General features: G+C 44.2%; 1 protein-coding gene across 1 annotated transcript in view; it reads right to left on the bottom strand.

The window, feature by feature from the left end:
- The window catches only part of LOC140717438 (SLAM family member 9-like), a 36626-nt gene that overhangs the window by 17378 nt on the left and 3572 nt on the right, over positions 1-15676 (bottom strand). Inside the window, exons 4-5 of the mRNA XM_073031033.1 lie at positions 13677-14003; positions 1879-2139 (exon numbers count right to left, since the gene is read on the bottom strand). Of these exons, the coding sequence (XP_072887134.1) occupies positions 1879-2139; positions 13677-14003 (588 nt within the window). The remainder of the gene's footprint in view (positions 1-1878; positions 2140-13676; positions 14004-15676) is intronic.

Raw genomic sequence — 15676 nt, forward strand, 5'->3', positions numbered from 1 at the left:
CAAAACTAATTACATACAATACTTAACTCAGTAAAAAAAATGTGATATGCATCTAAATCACCATCTCAAAAAGCATTAATAATAGCTTTAAAAAGTTCTTAAGTCCTGGCGGTAGAATTGTAAAGCCTAATGGCATTGGGGAGTATTGACCTCTTCATCCTGTCTGAGGAGCATTGCATCGATAGTAACCTGTCGCTGAAACTGCTTCTGTGTCTCTGGATGGTGCTATGTAGAGGATGTTCAGAGTTATCCATAATTGACCGTAGCCTACACAGCGCCCTTCGCTCAGCTACCGATGTTAAACTCTCCAGTACTTTGCCCACGACAGAGCCCGCCTTCCTTACCAGCTTATTAAGACGTGAGGCGTCCCTCTTCTTAATGCTTCCTCCCCAACACGCCACAACAAAGAAGAGGGCGCTCTCCACAACTGACCTATAGAACATCTTCAGCATCTCACTACAGACATTGAATGACGCCAACCTTCTTAGGAAGTACATTCGACTCTGTGCCTTCCTGCACAAGGCATCTGTGTTGGCAGTCCAGTCTAGCTTCTCGTCTAACTGTACTCCCAGATACTTGTAGGTCTTAACCTGCTCCACACATTCTCCATTAATGATCACTGGCTCCATATGAGGCCTAGATCTCCTAAAGTCCACTACCATCTCCTTGGTCTTGGTGATATTGAGACGCAGGTAGTTTGAGTTGCACCATATCACAAAGTCCTGTATCAGTTTCCTATACTCCTCCTCCTGTCCATTCCTGACACACCCCACTATAATGAGAAGTTGGAGAAATAAATGTTCATGCCCTCAGTCTGGAGACTATTTAGACATAATTTGAGGTGTTGCTCCTTCAGCCTCATCACACCAGTAGAGGAGGCCATGGACAGACATGTCAGAATGGGAATGGGAAGTCAAATTGAAATGGGTGGTCACCAAAAGATCCTGCCTTTCACAGCAGACAAAGCATAGGTGTTTCATAATATAGACAAAACCTGTGAAACTAAACAGTTAACTAGTCTTAACCTGAAACCATGTAGGGAAACTTCCAGTTTGAATCAGTTATAATTAATTCTGGTCCCCTACCCTCAGGAAAGATAATATTAAGATTGAAAGAGTACAGAGAAAATTTACAAAACGATGTCATTTCTTGAGATCCTGAGTTATAGAGAAAGACTGAATACGTTAGGACATTATTCCCTAGCATATAGGAGAATGAGGGGGGATTTGATAGAGGTATAAAAAATTTTGAGGGGTATCGAGCAGATAAATGCAAGGCGGCTTTTTCACTGAGATTGGGTGAGATTAGAACTAAAGGTCATGGGATAAAGGTGAAAGGTGAAATGTGGAAGGAGAGCTTGAGGGGGAACTTCTTCACTCAGAGGGTGGAGAGAGTGTGGAACAGGCTGTCAATGGAATTGGCAAATGGAGGGAGAGGGATGATTTCTAAATGTAAGTGAAGTTTGGGTAAGTGGATGGCTATAGTCGATGGGTCTTGGCAGAGTAACAGCTTGGCATGAACCAGACAGGCTGTGCTGTAGTGCTTTATGACTCTGATAAAGGAGACAAGCTGTTAGACAATGTCACAGCTGGTGCACTATTCCCAGGTATTGTATTGAGCACAAGAACCTCGAATGGCGTAGGAGGCAGGATACCCCCAGACTAATCTTTACACTCTCCAGAGGACAGCCTCTGGTTAACAGTTGTTCCCCAATGACATCCCAGCCAAAGGAAGGCAGCTTTCCTCCTTCACTCTGTCAATCTTTTCAATTTCAACTCCAGTTCTGGCTTGGCTGCTCCTACTGTCACAGTGAGCTTGCAATGGCTGGGTGCCAACGTAACGTTTACTCTCAAAATGTCAGTCACAAGTCAAACTCACCGTAAATAGTCAGGCTGTGACTTATCTGGACGGAGCTGACAGGATTCGTTGCAATACAGGTGTACGTTCCACAGTCATCACTCGAGGCCCCTGGGATGACGAGGACTCCGTTTCCCTTCACGAGCTGGTGACGTGGGTTGATCCCCCCTCCGTCTTTCCGCCACTGATACTGATGAGGGTATCCACTGATGTTGCAGCTGAGCTTGATGGTATCACCCAGGGAGCTGGAGTTACTCCTCAAAGAAACTGCTGAGAGTTTATCTAATGGGGAAAAATACAGACAAGTCAGTTAGAATACATCAATGTTTATCAGTACTTTTGGGCATATGGGGCTCATCAGCCACGGTTGGCAGCTCATCCAGGAGAAGGAACACTCTGATCTCAAACCTCTGCCACCTCGCGGCTATACCCACTCATGGGGAAGGCTTCAGGAGTAAACCCAGATGAAAAATCTGGAGCTAGAGTCCCTGCAACATGTCGCCACACAACATCCATGCTTGAACCCAACCAATAGAGGGTCTCATTAGTAATGATATCTCACCATTTGACTCTGCAATGAAGATAGTGCTCTAACAATGGACAGTAGAGTGGGGTGGGGGTGTGGTGAGTAGAGCGGCTGAGGGATAGGTTGGGGCAGAATGGCTGACTCGTAGAGAACTGAAGCAGCAAGTCCAATGGGGAGAGCAGGCAGGACTGGCAGGTTCAGCGTCTACTTTAAATGCCAGGGCCCTCACGGGTAAGATGGATGGGCTGAGAGTGTGTTTTAGCATATGGGATTTTGGTATCATTGCAATTGTGGAAACTCAGTCACAATTCCCACTGCTGCCTGTGAGGAGTTTGTGTGTTCTCCCCGTGGCCGTGTGGGTTTCCTCCAGGTGCTCCGGTTTCCTCCCATTGTTTAAAGATGTACCGACCGGTTGGTGGATTGGTCATTGTAAACTGTCCCATGATTAGGGAAGGGTTAAATTGGAGGCTGCTGTTGGCACGGCTGGAAGGGCTGGGAAGGGCCAGTTCCGTGCTGTATCTGAGGAACTGGTGCAGGGGTCAGGTTTTCAGATTTCTGGATCACTGGGATCCCTTCGGTGGAAAAAGGACAGGTTACACCTGAACCTGAGGACGACCTATGTCCTTGTAGAACTGGTGGGGATGTTTTAAACTAATTTGGCAGAGGAATGGGAAGCAGAGTGATAGGGCTGTTGGTATAAAAGTATTTTATTTGTTTATTGCGATACAGCGTAGAATAGGGTCTTACTTACGGCTTTCGAATCATGCCAGCCAAACCCCCCCAATTTTAATCGTAGCCTAGTCATGGGACAATTTACAATGACTCATTAACCTGCCAAGCGGTACATCTTCAGGCTGTGGGTGGGAACTGGAGGACCCAGGGAAACCTACAGGGTCACAGGAAGAACATACAAACTCCTTACACTCAGCAGCAGGAATTGAACCAAGGTCACCTGACACAGTCCAGTGAGACCGGGAGGAAGGACAGGCAGATGACAGGGCAAAATTGCAGTCAGAGGGATGAGTTGAAGTTTAACATAGGGGCATATTCAGAAGGACTGAAGGTATTACATTTGAATACACTCTGTATACAGAACACAGCAGATGCTCTTGTAGCCCAGTTAGAGATTGGCAGGATTGACGGTGTACGCATCACTGAGTTATGGTGTGAAAGAAGATCACGGTTGGGCATTTAATACCTAAGGATGCACATTGTATCAAAAGGACAGGCAGGAAGGCAAAGGGGGCAGGGTGGTTCTGTCTGTAAAAAATGAAATCAAATCCTTAGAAAGTGACATAAAATTGGGAAATGTAGAATCTTTGTGTGTAGTGTTAAGAAACTGCAAGGGCAAAAAGACCCTGTGGGAGTTATATTCAGGCCTCTGAACAGTAGCCAGAATGTGGGAAACAAATTACAATGAGAGATAGAAAAGGCTTGCAAAAAGGCTGATGTTACTATAGTCGCGGAGGATTTCATTACGCAGGTAGATTTGGAAAATCAGGTTGGTGCTAGATCCTGAGAGAGGGAATTTATAGAATTATAGTGATAGAGGCAGCTGAAGAAACTGTGCAGGCATTCATATCAATCTTTCGAGAATCAGTAGATTCAGGAATGGTTCCAGAGACTGGAAGATTGCAGATGTCACTCCACTCTTCAAGACGGGAAGGATGCAGAGAAAGGTCAGTTACCCTGACTTCAGTGGTTGGAAAGATGTTGGATACGTTATTGAGGATGTGGCTTCAGGGTAAGTGGAGGCACATGATTAAATAGGCCAAAGTCAGCATGGGTTTTGTTAAAGTGAAATCTTGTGTAGCAAAAATGTTGGGAGTTTTTTAAGGAATTAACAGGCAGGAGAGTCAATTGATGTTGTTTACTTGATTTTCAGAAGGCCTTTAATGAACTGCTGCACATGGGCTGGTTAACAAGGTAAGAGCCCACAGTGTTCCAGGAAAGATACTAGCATAGATAGAAGATTGGTTGACTAGCAGGAGGTAAAGAGTGGGAATAAAGAAGGTCTACTCTTGTTGGCAGCTGGTTTCATTTCATGTTATATGTCAATGGTTTGGATGATGGAATTGATGGCTTTATTGCCAGATTTGCAGATGATACAAAGCTAGGCAGGTAGTGTTAAAGAAGCAGGGATTCTGCAGTAGGACTTAGACAGATTGGGAGAATGGGTAAAGAAGTGGCCGGTAGAATATAGTGTAGAGAAGGGTGTGGTCATGCATTTTTGTAGAAGGAATAAAGGCATAGTCTATTTTCTAGATGGAGAAAACCATTCAGAAATCAGAGGTGCAGAAGGACATGGGAGTCCTTATGCAGGATTCCCTGAAGGTTGGCTTGCAGGTTGTATCAGTAGGAAGGAAAGGAAGAGCAATCATTTTCACTGGATTGGAATTCGAGAGCAAGGATGCAGTTCTACGGCTTTATAAGTCATTGTTAAGACAGTTCTTTGAGTACTGTGAACAGTTTTGGGCCCCTTATTTAAGAAAAGATGTGCTAGCATTGGACAGAGTCCAGAAGAGGATCATGAGAATGAAAGCGTTAATGCATGAGGAATGTTCTGGGCCTGTAACTGCTGGAGTTTAGAAGAATGTAACGGAATGTCGTTGAAACCTATCAAATCTTGAAAGGCCTGGATAGAGTGGATGTAGGAAGGAGGTTTCCTAGAGTGGGTGATTCTAGGACCAGAGGGTGCAGCTTCAAAATAGAGGGATGTCCTTTAGAAAAGGGATAAAGAGGAATTTCTTTAATCAGAGAGCATTCAATTGCACAAATATCTGTGGGCTATACTTAAATCTGAAGTTGTCAGGCTTTTGATTAATTATGGCTAATTAGTGAAGGGGTACAGGGAGAAGGCAGGTGAATGGAGTTGAGAGGATAAATAAATCAGTCATGTGGAACAGGACAGCAGATTCAATGGGCTGAATGGCCTAATTCTGCTCCTCTGCCTTATGATCTTATGGCTATTAAGGACATCTTCAAGAGATGGTGCATCAGCAAGACAGCATCCATCAATAAGGATATTACCATTAAGGAGAAGGTACAGGGCCCTGAAGGTCCACACTAAATGATTCAGAAACAACTCTTTCCTCCCCCCTCTTCCCTCTCATCATCAAATTTCTAACTGGTCCATGAACACTTTATGATATATATTATAACTTTACTTTGCACTGTTTATTTATTGTTAAAATCTATAGTAATTTATGTCTTTGTCCTTTACTGTTACCAGAGAACAACAAATTTTCCATCATATGTCAGTGATAGCAAGTCTGATTCCAATTCTGGTGATTAGGGAACGCCAGGCCCGGTGGTTTAATGTTACAAGCTACAATAACTTGCAGATGTGTTAGAGGGGGTGTTGCACTGCTGAGTAGAAAGAGTGTTTAAGACACGTGCAGTACTGTAATGTGGCATCCCGAGGGAGCCTACAGCATATCCTCCCTTGGGGATGAGGAAGGATCCTCATCTCTACTCAGCGAAGGGCGCTGAGTAGGCTACGGTCAATTATGGAAAACTCTGAACATCCTCTACATAGCACCATCCAGAGACAGAGAAGCAGTTTCAGCGACAGGTTACTATCGATGCAATGCTCCTCAGACAGGATGAAGAGGTCAATACTCCCCAATGCCATTAGGCTTTACAATTCAACCGCCAGGACTTAAGAACTTTTTAAAAGCTATTATTAATGCTTTTTGAGATAGTGATTTAGATGCATATCATATTTTTTACAGAGTTAAGTATTGTATGTAATTAGTTTTGCTACAACAAGTGTATGGGACATTGGAAAAAAAGTTGAATTTCCCCATGGGGATGAGTAAAGTATCTATCTATCTATCTATCTATCGATATCCCTGAGGGATTGGCCAATAAAGTTATCTCAATCGAATATAGGAATGAGGAAGGGGCAGCTTCCTAATCCGTTTGCGTAGCATTTTCAACCGGTGGCCTCCCTGGATATTTGACGCAAAGTCATCAGAAGATGACAGGTTTGAGTAATACCAAGATCATTTTGCCAACCTGATGTTTTCATTCTCACTCTCTCCACCACTGAGGTCTTATCTGAGTCAGATACATGCATGTATATGCACTGGTTTCAAACAGGGCCCACTGCGTAACTCAGTCACTGTGTCATCACTTTGATCGAGGCACTGAATGCCGTGGGCTTCTCAGTAGTCAGTGGGAATTAGAAGAGCAGATCATAAAAGGATGTAAGTGTAGTAGGAATTGGAATTAGAATTAGAATCAGGTTATGGGGTTGAGAGGAAAAATAAATCAGCCATGGTAGAATGGCAAAGCAACTGATGGGGGGATGACCTACCTAATTCTGCTCCTATCTCTTATGGTTTTATGATTGAATGGTGAAGCAGACATGATGGGCTGAATGGCCTAATCCTGCTCCTTCATTCCATACTCTTATGGTCTTACAATCAGCCGAGACACTGACCGCATGTAGGATTTCAACTTTCCCAGTATTGGCTGGGATTGCCTTAGTGGAATAGTCTAAGATGGGGTAGAATTTGTAAAAGATTTATGAATGGTTTTTCATAGATTCTATTTGCTTTTCCTGTAAATGCCTGCAAGAAAATAAATCTCAGGGTCGTACAAGGTACGTTGTTAATACTTAGAATTTCACAGAGGTCTTTGAAGCGGTGTGCAGAGAGTTCTGTGGGAGAGGGTCTGGACTTGACTTTTCAAAGGGAACAAGGATGGGGAAGTGGTGGGGCGGATGATATCTTTGGTAACACCGTAGTTCAGTGAATTTATGGGAAAAGATAAAGTTGGTCCTCTCTAGTTAGGGTGAAAAACTTGGGGAAGGGGGATTTCAATTGTGTAAAGACAGGGGCTGAGAAGTTTCCAGTCAATGTTTCTGACCAAGACTCTTCATCAATTTCTCTGGATTTCCAGCTTTCGCAGAATCTCTTGTGCTTCAAAACATGACTGCTTTGAAATAGCTGCAATGATTAATCCGTAAAAGTGGTTTTTACAGATTAATCATTGTCAGAACAATATTGTCCACAAGACGCTGAAATGCTCTGCTCTCTGTAAAGCATGACCAGGTGTTTCATCCCCGCTTGGAACAATGGGGCAACTGGGAGAGGTACTTGAAAAACTTTACACTGACACTGCAGCAGTGCCTCAGCCCGATCATCACACAGGGTGCCCGTGTCTTGGCATTTGTTGCAAGAGGATTAGAATATAAAAGCAAGGATGTAATTGCTTTGATGCTGAGGCATTGCAACAATTAAAGTGGAGTTTGTTAGTTTCTGGATTAGTAAGGGCGTCAAAGTTTATGAGGAGAAAGAAGTAGAATGGGGCTGTGAGGGATAAGGAATGAGCTGTGATAGAGTGACAGAGCAGACTCGATGGGCCAAATGGTGTAATTCTGCTCTTATGTCTATGGTCCTATGGCCTTTGAATAAATTCACTTTTAAGGGATTTTTGCACCTACTAATTTTACACTGGGGTTAAACAATTATGTTTCCAGAAAGTTAATAATTTCACTGATTTCATTCTGACTCATTAACACATGATACCATTGAAACTCTAGCACACCAGAGCATCATATGTTATCACAGATCTCAGTAATGTTTTGAAAACTTGTCACTTGCACCCAGTTGGCTCAGAATACAGAAGCAAGATGACACTGACTCTCCCTTGACTCAGCATCATTGTGTTTGATGTGGGCAATCGCGGCCTTCCAACAACCATGATTGTTTTTGGCAAATCTTTTTTCTACAGAAGTGGTTTGCCATTGCCTTCTTCTGGGCAGTGTCGTTACAGGATGAGTGAGCCCAGCCATGATACCCGCTGCTGATACGACCATCCACCACCCGCTCCCATGGCTTCAGGTGACCCTGATCCGGGGTGGGGGGTGCACTAAGCGAGTGCTACACCTTGCCCAAAAGTGACCTGCAGGCTAGCAGAGGGAAGAAGTGGAAACTGCTTATATGAAGGGGGGGGGTATAATATGAGGGGGGTGTTTGGAGGAAAGTTAGCAGATGCCAGAGGTAGGAATCTTTTTTTTTTACACAGAATGATAGCTGAGTGGAACGTGCAGCCAGGGTGGCAGTAGAGGCTGATACATTAGGGACAGTGAAAATGACTATTAAATAAACACTTGGATGAATGAAGAATAGAGGTTTATGTCAGGGGGAAAGGGTCAGCTTGATACTAGAGTAGGTTAAAGTTTCAGCAGAACATTTTGAGCCAAAGGACCTGTACAATGTTCTATAAACTGTGCAATACTAACAAAATTAAGTATTGTGTAGTTCTGCAAAATGAGTCCCTGCAGCAAAATCGGAAATTGCAACATTGAAAATCCCCCATTGGCTGACAACACATCGGTGGGTAAAAATGTCAATCAACAGAGCAAGTCAAGATATCTTGCATCGGAAACTATATCATCAACTCAGTCTGATTTGAATGCAGGCACTTGAAGACGCCGAACGACATTCAGGACAAAGCATTGCATTTAATCGGCAGCCCAGCTTAACCCTGGACATTCACTGCATCCACCACCAGCGCACACAGACTACAGCATGCACTGTCTAAAAAAAATGCTTTGTCCTTCATCCCAGCTAACCCAGTAACACCTCCCAAAATATATTCAGGTTGTATGAATGGCTCTCATAATTTTATCAACGGAGATCAGCCTCTCATTCGCATTCTCGAGAGCAAACAGTCCATATTTGTCCAACTTCCCCTTATTGGTCATGCCCCCTAACCCAGGCAACATTCTGGTAAACATTTTCTGCACTGGCTCTAACATACCACAACTTCCTGCAATAGACGAACAGAATTACACAAATAAAGTTCTTTACAGTCACACAGTGACTTCCTGACTCTCACATTCATTGCCCCAAACAATGAAGGCAAGTGTGCAGTGGGTCTCCTTTATCACCCTGACTAGTTACGTGGCCACTCTTAGGGATCCGTCATCCCTCAGTACATCACAAGTAAACCTCGTAGGATTTTAAAGTGAAGTACACACAGTAGGCACTTTATTAGAGTAAGGAGTTGAACCCAGGGTGGTCTTTTGCTGCTGTAGGCCTTCTGCTTCGAGGTTCAGTGCATTCTGTATTCAGAGATGCTCTTCTGTAAACCACTGTTGAAACATGTAGATACCTGAGTTACTGTTGTTTCTAGTCAGCGTAAACCAGTCTGGCCATTCTCCCCTGACCTCTCTCAAGAACAAGGTGTTTGCTCCCACAGAACTGCTGCTTGCTGGATTTTAGGTTTTTTTCCACCACTCTCTGTAAACTCTAGAGACTTTTGTATGTGAAAATCCCAGGAGGTCATCAATTTCTGAGCAACTCTAATTTCCTCATCTGGCACCAGCAATCGTTCCACGGTCAAGGTCTCTCAGATCATATTTCTGCCTCATTCTGATGTTTGCTCTCAACAACTTCTTGGCATGTCTGCATGCTTTTATGCTTTGAGTTGCTGTGAAATGATTGGCTGATTAGATATTTGCATTAACAAGGAGGCATACAGGTGTACCTAATAAAGTGGCAACAGAGTGTATGCTAATAACTTATGAAAACTTAGTCTAGTTTACAAACTTGTACGCCCATTGTGCCAGCCCTCACTTTTCATTAAAACCAGAAGGCAATGCCAACTTGTGGCTCAACTCAAGTCCTAGATTTCCTTCTTCCTATTGCTAAAGAAAATACTGCTAATGTTGGAAATCAGAAATAAAACCATTTGTGACCTGGCCTGAGAAGCTGCTGCAATAAGTATTTCATGGCTTCCGTATCCAGAGAGGTCGGACAGAACATCCTTGGTCAACCAACCGAGCCGTCGTCAGAGACAAAAGTCACTGCTTTTTGAACACAAGCACTCGTAATTGACGCTATTCAAAAATTGCTCATTCTAAGCATGGTATGGTGTCGAACAGCTACACGTGTGCACACATCTAACGCTAGTTAGAAACTGTTTAACCACACCCTCCTGTCCCAGTTAAGCAGCATAGTGTCCCAAATCAATGAAGGGAATCTCAGCTGCTTTCTCAGTTAGTTTTTGTTCTTTGTCTCAAAGAAGCAGCTGTCCCAATTACCGATGCCCCAATTAACCAAAATCCACTATATATATTATCATGATGAATAAAATCTATTTTTGAAATTTAAAATAAGTTATAATAACTCACGCAACCTGTGTTCTTGCGAAGCAACATGGAGAATTGATTTGGGCCATAAGACATTGAAGCAGAATTAAACCATTCAGCCCATCAAGTCTGTTCCACCACGCCATCATGGCTGATTTACTTTTCCCTCTCAACCCCATTCTCCCGCCATCTTCCTGCAACCTTTGACAACTATCAACTTCTGCTATCAACTTCTGCTTTAAATATACCCAGTGACGGCCTCCACAGCCGTCTATGGCAACGAATTCCACAGACTCGCCACCCTTCTAAAGAAATTCCTCCTCATCTCTGTTCTAAAGGGGCATTCTTAAATTCTAAGGTTGTGCCCTCTGGTTCTAGACTCCCCCCACTAAAGGAAATATCCTCTCCATGTCCACTCTAACTAGGCCTGTCAGTATTCGATAGGTTTCAATGAGATAGAACATAGAATAGTACAGCCCTTCAACATTACAGGCCCTTCAGCCCACAATGTTGTGCCGACCCTCAAACCCTGCCTCCCATATAACCCCCCACCTTAAATTTGTCCATATACCTGTCTAGTAGCCTCATAAACTTCACTAGAGTATCTGGCTCCACCACCGACTCATGCAGTGCATTCCACACACCAACCACTCTCTGAGTGAAAAACCTTCCTCTAATATCCCCCTTGAACTTCCCTCCCCTTACCTTAAAGCCATGTCAATAGACAATATACAATAGGTGCAGAAGTAGACCATTCGGCCCTTCGAGCCTGCACTGCCATTTTGAGATCATGGCTGATCAACTACTATCAATACCTGGTTCCTGCCTTGACCCCATATCCCTTGATTCCCCTATCCATAAGATACCTATCTAGCTCCTTCTTGAAAGCATCCAGAGAATTGGCCTCCACTACCTTTCGAGGCAGTGCATTCCAGACCCCCACAACTCTCTGGGAGAAGAAGTTTTTCCTTAAATCTGTCCTAAATGACCTACCCCTTATTCTCAAACCATGCCCCCTGGTACTGGACTCTCCCAGCATCTGGAACATATTTCCTGCCTCTATCTTGTCCAATCCCTTAATAATCTTATATGTTTCAATCAGATCCCCTCTCAGTCTCCTTAATTCCAGCGTGTACAAGCCCAGTCTCTCTAACCTCTCTGCGTAAGACAGTCCAGACATCCCAGGAATTAACCTCGTGAATCTACGTTGCACTTCCTCTACAGCCAGGATGTCCTTCCTTAATCCTGGAGACCAAAACTGTACACAATACTCCAGGTGTGGTCTCACCAGGGCTCTGTACAAATGCAAGAGGATTTCCTTGCTCTTGTACTCAATTCCCTTTGTAATAAAGTCCAACATTCCATTAGCCTTCTTCACTGCCTGCTGCACTTGCTCATTCACCTTCAGTGACTGATGTACAAGGACTCCGAGATCTCTTTGCATTTCTCCCTTACCTAACTCTACACCGTTCAGATAATAATCTGCCTTCCTGTTCTTACTCCCAAAGTGGATAACCTCACACTTATTCACATTAAACGCCATCTGCCAAGTATCTGCCCACTCACCCAGCCTATCCAAGTCACCCTGAATTCTCCTAACATCCTCATCACATGTCACCCTGCCACCCAGCTTAGTATCATCAGCAAACTTGCTGATGTTATTTTCAATGCCTTCATCCAAATCGTTGACGTAAATCGTAAACAGCTGTGGTCCCAATACAGAGCCCTGTGGCACCCCACTAGTCACCACCTGCCATTCCGAGAAACACCCATTCACCGCTACCCTTTGCTTTCTAGCTGCCAACCAGTTTTCTATCCTCTTGTCCTCTTGTACTGAGCAGTGGTGCCCTGGGGAAGAGGTGCTGGCTGTCCACTCTGTCTGTTCCTCTTAATATCTTGCACACCTCTATCATGTCTCCTCTCATCCTCCTTCTGTCCAAAGAGTAAAGCCCTATCTCCCTTAATCTCTGGTCATAATCCATACTCTCTAAACCAGGCAGCATCCTGGTAAATCTCCTCTGTACCCTTTCCAATGCTTCCACATCCTTCCTATACTGAGGCGACCAGAACTGGACACAGTACTCCAAGTGTGGCCTAACCAGAGTTTTATAGAGCTGCATCATTACATTGCGTCTCTTAAATTCTATCCCTCGACTTATGAAAGCTAACACCCCATAAGCTTTCTTAACTACCCTATCAACATGTGAGGCAACTTTCAGGGATCTGTGGACATGTACCCCCAGATTCCTCTTCTCCTCCACACTACCAAGTATCCTGCCATTTACTTTGTACTCTGCCTTAGAGTTTGTCCTTCCAAAGTGTACCACCTCACACTTCTCTGGGTTGAACTCCATCTGCCACTTCTCAGCCCACTTCTGCATCCTATCAATGTCTCTCTGCAATCTTTGACAATCCTCTACACTATCTACAACACCACCAACCTTTGTGTCATCTGCAAACTTGTCAACCCACCCTTCTACCACCACATCCAGGTCATTAATAAAAATCACAAAAAGTAGAGGTCCCAGAACAGATCGTTGTGGGACACCACTAGTCACAACCCTCCAATCTGAATGTACTCCCTCCACCATGACCATCTGCCTTCTGCAGGCAAGCCAATTCTGAATCCACCTGGCCAAACTTCCCTGGATCCCATGCCTTCTGACTTTCTGAATAAGCCTACTGTGTGGAACCTTGTCAAATGCATCCCCTTCATTCTTCTAAACTCCAGTGAATACAGGCTCTAAGCCATCAGACACTCCTCATACATTAACTCCTCATGCCCTGAGTCATTCTCATGAACCTCCTCTGGACCCTCCTCAATGCTAACACATTCTTACTTGGATCAGGGATACAAAACAGTTCTTTCTGTTCTGACAATGTGTGGTTGTGGAAGAACTCTGTGGAAGTGGACTAACACAGTCAAGTTAACTACCACTGGATGACGTTGGGAATTGGCCACCTCTTCTTTGCCTGGACTCAGTATAGTTTGGAACACGGTGGTGGTGGGGGGGGGGAGGTTTCATCTGACTGAATTCCCAGAGACAGAGGGGGATCTCCCTTTAGGAAATTCCACAGCTGCTGTTTTTGCAGTAATTATTTGTTTAAACCACTAAAGACATCACCACCAAAACGTGAATGTCTAAAAGCAATGCAATGCTGCTGTAATCAGTTCAGCGAACATACCTATTACTCTCACCCAAACCGCCTGCACCGCGACTCTTTTCAGGTTGATGAAGAGCCGATATAGACCTTCGTCTTCACGTGTTATGTTATGAATGGCAAATGAGCCATTAAACGTGGAGAAGGTGATGCGCCCGCTGTAATTTTGAATCAAGGCAGGCTCCTTGCTGCTCTTGTGAAACTTCAGAATCGGCTTCAAATGTTCCTTCGTATCGTTCCTGCTGACCTTCTTCCATTGGAACACCCCGATCTGGCGCCTTTGATCTGCATCCACGCCAGGAAACCAAACGGAGTCCCCAGGGGCTGAGACAAGCTTGATCTCTTCCTCCCCTGTATACAACATTAAGGACAAAAGTTAAACCCAAGTTAAGCGATCCTGCAGATGCTGGAAATTCAGAGCAACACACAAGAGATTAACACTAGATAATGGTTAAATCTGCCACCTCAGGCAAGTGTCTCGTGTTGTTCTGTGCACCAAGGGCAGGTCTTCCTCGCACAAAACACCACCATTCCCCTGCTAATTACACAGTTAATGAACCCATTACTCTACCTCCTGTATCTTCTCTCTTGCACAATTTATATGCACTCTGTGACCACTTCATTAGGTATACCTACTCGTTAATACAAATATCTAATGGGCCAATCATATAGCAGCAGCTCAAGGTATAAAAGCATGCAGACATGGTCAAAAGGGTTCAGTTCTTCAGATCAAACATCAAAATTGAGAAAAAATGCAAGCTAAGTGGCTTTGGCCATGGAATGATGTTTGGTGACAGATGATGTGATTTGAGTATCTCAGAATCTGTTGTGATTTTCATGTACAATAGTCTTTGGAATTTACAGAGAATAGTGCGAGAATAGTGTAAACTTTGGAGTTTACAGAGAATAAGTTCTGTGGGCTAAAATACCTTGTTAATGAGTGGCCAGACTGGTTCAAACTGACAGGAAGGCAAAAATAATTCAAATAACTAACATGTTACAATAGTGGTGTGCAGAAGATCATCATTTAAGTCAGTGATAATAAGCCTGATCCTGAAGAATGTGGAAAGACCTACTGGTCGCCTCGGGTTACACTATTGCCAGAGTGAGTGAGTGAGATATCACATCACATTCCAGGCTGCAGGAGAATGCACTGACTGAAGCTCCGCGCCACCAACCCAAAGGCTCTTTGCAGGGAAAGACGGCAGTCTGAGATCCTGCCGTCACTTGTCACTGCGGGGACAGGGGACATTGTCACAAACATTTGCAACTCTACTGTTTGCAGAGGAAATAGCAACCACAAAACTACCTTGTGAGTTGTGTAGCTGGGATTGGCTTGATAGTACAATGAATTTGTTGATTTATTTATTTTTGAATTTTCAAAATATTATCTGCAAAAAAATGTCCAATAGCTCTTTTCTCATTTCATCCCCCGCAGCTGTGTCAATAGAGGATTCTTATCTATAGGGCCCTTCCCAGAAACGCACTGGGACAGGTGCCAAGTGCTGGCGGGATATCATTAACTTAGTGTAAGGTGCCCTTTGCTCTGCCTGTGACTTGTTTATCTTCCACCAGGACAAGATATCCGTGAAGGAATACTGCGACTGGCGCTTTCCAAGCTGCAGGATTGCACTGTAGCTGAGTGTGGCCAATGCAAGGCCTCAGTTGTGAAGGACCGCAGTCCAGGATTCTGCACCACTGATCACGGAGGGACTGGCTCTCAGGCAATTCATTATGTGACACTGACACCTCATAAGGGAATGTACTGAACTGATAGTGGAGTGAACCCTTCACAACTGGGCCTGTACTTTCTGGAGTTTAGAAGAATGAGCAGGGGATCTCACTGAAACCTATCAAATACTGAAAGGCCGAGATAGAGTGAATATGGAGAGGATGTTTCCTATAATGGGGGGGGGGAGCACTAGGATCATAGGACACAGCCTCAGAATAGTAGGACGTCCCATCCGGACAGCGATGAGGAGGAATTCATTTAGCCAGCGGGTGGTGAACCTGTGCAATTCATT

This window comes from Hemitrygon akajei, chromosome 2, assembly GCF_048418815.1.
Source record: "Hemitrygon akajei chromosome 2, sHemAka1.3, whole genome shotgun sequence".
Taxonomy (NCBI): domain Eukaryota; kingdom Metazoa; phylum Chordata; class Chondrichthyes; order Myliobatiformes; family Dasyatidae; genus Hemitrygon; species Hemitrygon akajei.